This window comes from Aquarana catesbeiana, linkage group LG05 (genome assembly GCF_042186555.1).
Source record: "Aquarana catesbeiana isolate 2022-GZ linkage group LG05, ASM4218655v1, whole genome shotgun sequence".
In the NCBI taxonomy this organism is placed as follows: Eukaryota; Metazoa; Chordata; class Amphibia; order Anura; family Ranidae; genus Aquarana; species Aquarana catesbeiana.
In genome coordinates this window covers 115,563,820-115,567,610 of record NC_133328.1, presented here as the reverse complement: position 1 = coordinate 115,567,610, position 3,791 = coordinate 115,563,820, and the positions used below count along the sequence as shown (strand labels likewise).

At 40.3% G+C, this 3,791-nt stretch overlaps 1 protein-coding gene across 1 annotated transcript in view; it reads right to left on the bottom strand.

The window, feature by feature from the left end:
* Window positions 1-1,724: 1,724 nt before the first annotated feature.
* LOC141144419 (protein QNR-71-like) overlaps window positions 1,725-3,791 on the bottom strand; it is an 11,213-nt gene continuing 9,146 nt past the window's right edge. Inside the window, exons 10-11 of the mRNA XM_073630094.1 lie at window positions 3,369-3,456; window positions 1,725-1,981 (exon numbers count right to left, since the gene is read on the bottom strand). Coding sequence (XP_073486195.1) covers window positions 1,831-1,981; window positions 3,369-3,456 — 239 coding nt within the window. The 3' untranslated portion in view covers window positions 1,725-1,830. The remainder of the gene's footprint in view (window positions 1,982-3,368; window positions 3,457-3,791) is intronic.

Sequence of the window (3,791 nt, the reverse complement as noted above, 5' to 3'; positions counted from 1 at the left end):
TGTTGTGGCCACAACAACACCTAAGGCCCAAATTTCTGCTGAGTATATAGGGCAGGCCCCTACTTTCAAACAGAAGTAGACAACAGGAAGGGAGATGAAATCTACCCCTAGGAAAGGAAATTCTCTCCTGCAAGAGTTAATATGGGAAACGTTTCTCCTTTCCACCGATGCTTTATCACCAATCCTTGTTTCACAAAAAAACCCAAATTTTCAAAAAACATTTGTCATTGGGGGGGGAAAGAAAAAAAAAAAAAAAAAAAAAAAAAGTGGTGAAATCTTCTGAAGGAGGAGCACAGACAGCAAAACAAATGTCACAGGGGCGATAACCCTTCCCTATGGTTTTCCAAAAAGCTTAAAATAGATTTTTTGGCTGGAGCTAAACACGTTAAAAATGTACCAGTTCAAAATTACAAACAGATTCTACTTAACAAACCTACAGTCCCTGTCTTGTTTGAACAGCAGTATACAGGCGGTGCAGAGTATATAGGGCCTGGGGGCCCCACACGTTTCCTTTTTTAATTCGGGTGCAGGGTTCCCCTTAATATCCATACAAGACCCAAAGGGCCTGTTAACGGACTTGGGGGTACCCATGCTGTTTGTCTAACTGATTTTCGTCCATATTGCCAGGACCCAACATTACATTAAAGCCGCAGTTTTAAATGACTCTCCCCCACCCCACCCCCCCTTAAAAAAAAAAAAAAAAAAAAAACACACATTTTGTGCAGGGACTTTCTAAGCACGGGATACACACACACGGTACAATATTTAACTTTAAATTCACTGCTCCTGAAAAAACGTCTTTTTAAAAGTTTTTTTTGCATTGATACATGTCCCCTGGGGCAGGACCCGGGTCCCCAAACTTTTTTTTTTTTTTGGACATTACCATGCAAATTAGCACTTTTGATTTTGAACGTTCGAGTCCCATAGACGTCAATGGGGTTCTAACGTTCGTGCGAATTTTTGGTCTGTTTGCAGGTTCTGATGGAAACCTAACCAGGGGTGTTCGGCTCATCCCTACTCCCAAATGACCCCATTTTGGAAAGTAAAAAACAGTCAGTAAGGGGCATGGTGAGAGTTTTGAAGTTGTAATTTTTTTCCCCCCCAAATCTCTGCAAAAATTATGATTTTTTGTACAAAATTGTCATATTAACAGGTTATTTCTCACACACGTATATGCATGCCACAAACACCCCAAAACACATTCTACTACTCCTGAGAATGGAGATACGTGTGAGACTTTTCCACAGCCTAGCCACATACAGAGGCCCAACATGCAGGGAGCACCATCAGGTGTTCTAGTAGCATACATTTCAAATCTAATTTGACTACCCATTACACTTTTGTGAGGCACTGTAGGGGGATGGCCGAGCCTGAATGAGGATTGATGAATGCAGGAATTGGCACAGCACTGTGGGCGTTACAGATCCAGCCCACAGCACTGCTGCAACCGATCTCACTGTACCAATCAGTACAGAGAGGGGGAGCCAGGCATGCACCGTCTTGTTTACAAGTGATCGCTCCATCACAACACCTTAGTTCTAGCTCAGTGATGAGTTGGAGCAACCTGAAGCAGTCTCACTTTGTACAGATCCATTACAAAATAAGGTAGCTTGAAGGAATTCTGGCATTTAGATTGCAGGCAGACTCTAGAACAAATACTCGGCTGACTGAATTCTAGAAGCTGTCTCACCCTTGGAGGCAAGCATTTTAAAGAAAAAGACCAGTTTAAAGGAGGGAGCATTTTATTTGATTATACCCCTTCTAATTAACCAATAGTCAGTATTTAAGATCATGCACGTTTATATAGTAAAAGGGCATTGCAGTAAGTTACTAGATTATGCCAGATTTGTTTTTCAGCAGTGGATCATGCTCATTGTGGTTTCCATGAAGCAAGGCATCTTTGACTTGTCTGAAGTACATGCTGATCTGACTGCCACTTTCATCTGTTGCATTCCTGATGGGCTTGTACTCTTTGTATTTCCTAAGAGAAAAAAAAAAAAAAAAAAGTTGTTGGCTTAAAAAGCTTCAACAAGTGACCATGTAATTTTTATTTTCTCACATACCATGATCAGAAAATCTGTAAAGATTATCATCAAGTAGACATGTGCATTAGTTTTCGTCCAAATGCATTTTCGTTATAACAAAAACGATAACGAAAGTGCAGAATCCGAAAAACAAAAGCTTTATTTTCGTTGCTACAACAGTTCGATATAGATAGGAGATTCTACACAATGACGACAACAACCTCTGTCCATCAAACCTGTGGTCGAATGCGCCTAACCTTAACTCTTAGTCCAATATTATTCTACATAGAGAGAAAAGATTTGACGTAGGGGAGAAAAGATAAATAAAAATGATGAATGTTATTGGCTGATTGTAACCAAAGAAGAGGAACAGCAAAAATAGTTATAACTAAATACACACCTACTTTGGCTTATGGTGTCTGTTGAAAGTTCTAAGAAGATTTGACGGAGCAGGTAAACTATACAGCGTCTTACAGTTTAGCTGCTCCGTCGAATCTTCTTTGAATATTCGACAGACACCATAAGCCTTCAATGACAGATTCGACCTTGATTTGGATTTTCGGACGAATGCAATTTAACGCAAAACAAAATAAAAACGAATTTCAGGAATAACTAAATAAATTTATTTTTTGGACGAAAACAAAATTCTGAAACGAAATATTTCAGTGTGCACATGTCTACCATCAAGTGTACCTCAATATGAAAAGCTGTAATAAAAAGGAAGAGTTGGAGTGGTGCTTTAGTGTAAGCTCTAGTTCAGGCTCTTTTTTTTTTTTTTTTTTTTTTTTTTTTTTTTAAAAGCTCAGAGTGGCATCAGGAGGTTCAAGGGTCTGCAGACCCAGGTAACAGTCTGTCCAGTGCCCTGGGTGAAAGGCTACACTGGCACCTGTGAGTTAATGCACAGTGAATGAGTTAAGGCTTAACACATTTTGTATGCCACTGGTGAGGCTGGCACCATGCAGAACAGCACACAGTTGAAGTAAAAGCTAGTGTTGAGTAAAGACTGAGCGGCGCACCTTTGGATTATACAGTAATAGAGTATTGAGCCTAGACAAGCAGATAAGTCAGTGGCCAGTCATTTTAGTGGGAATTGTTATTGGCAGACCAATCTACATGCATGGCCAATAAGATGTGGGAAAAGGAGCAAATATGGCACATTTAACAAGAGTCAGGTGTGTGATGCAGATCTAGTACAAGATTAACTAGGAAGTGAAAGACAATGCCTTTCTAAAGACCATCTAGTCTTACATTTTGAAGTAGTCACAGAAACCAGTTCATTGTGTCATTTCAATGAGGTAAACTATGCCATCAAGTTTGTACTAATGACACAGCTGAAGCACTCACCTGTACAGAAGAACACCAGTCACTGTTGCAACAAGAACCACCAATCCAAATATAGCCAGGACTACAGAGGTTGTTTTGGTTCCAGATCCTAGAGGAAATAGGAGCTTTAGGCTTATCCCTCAAGGCACAAGTAGGATTTTTAATTCCTAAATACCTATATAATATTGCTAGCTTGGCCTCCTGAGTTATGCAAGGTAGTGCTTGCCCTGGAGCTGTATCCCTGGTCCTGCTATGACTACAGAGATATGGCCAAAACACTGCATCGCCTTTCACACATCTAGAGTAAAAACTACACGTGTGCATGCACTTTAACAGTCCTTGACTACAGCTGTCAAATTGCAGATTTGAGCTTGGGAAGGCATTTTAACACTTCATAATTGCCAGTGTTCCTGCTCTAAAGGCTACTGGTGAACTAGCCAAGAC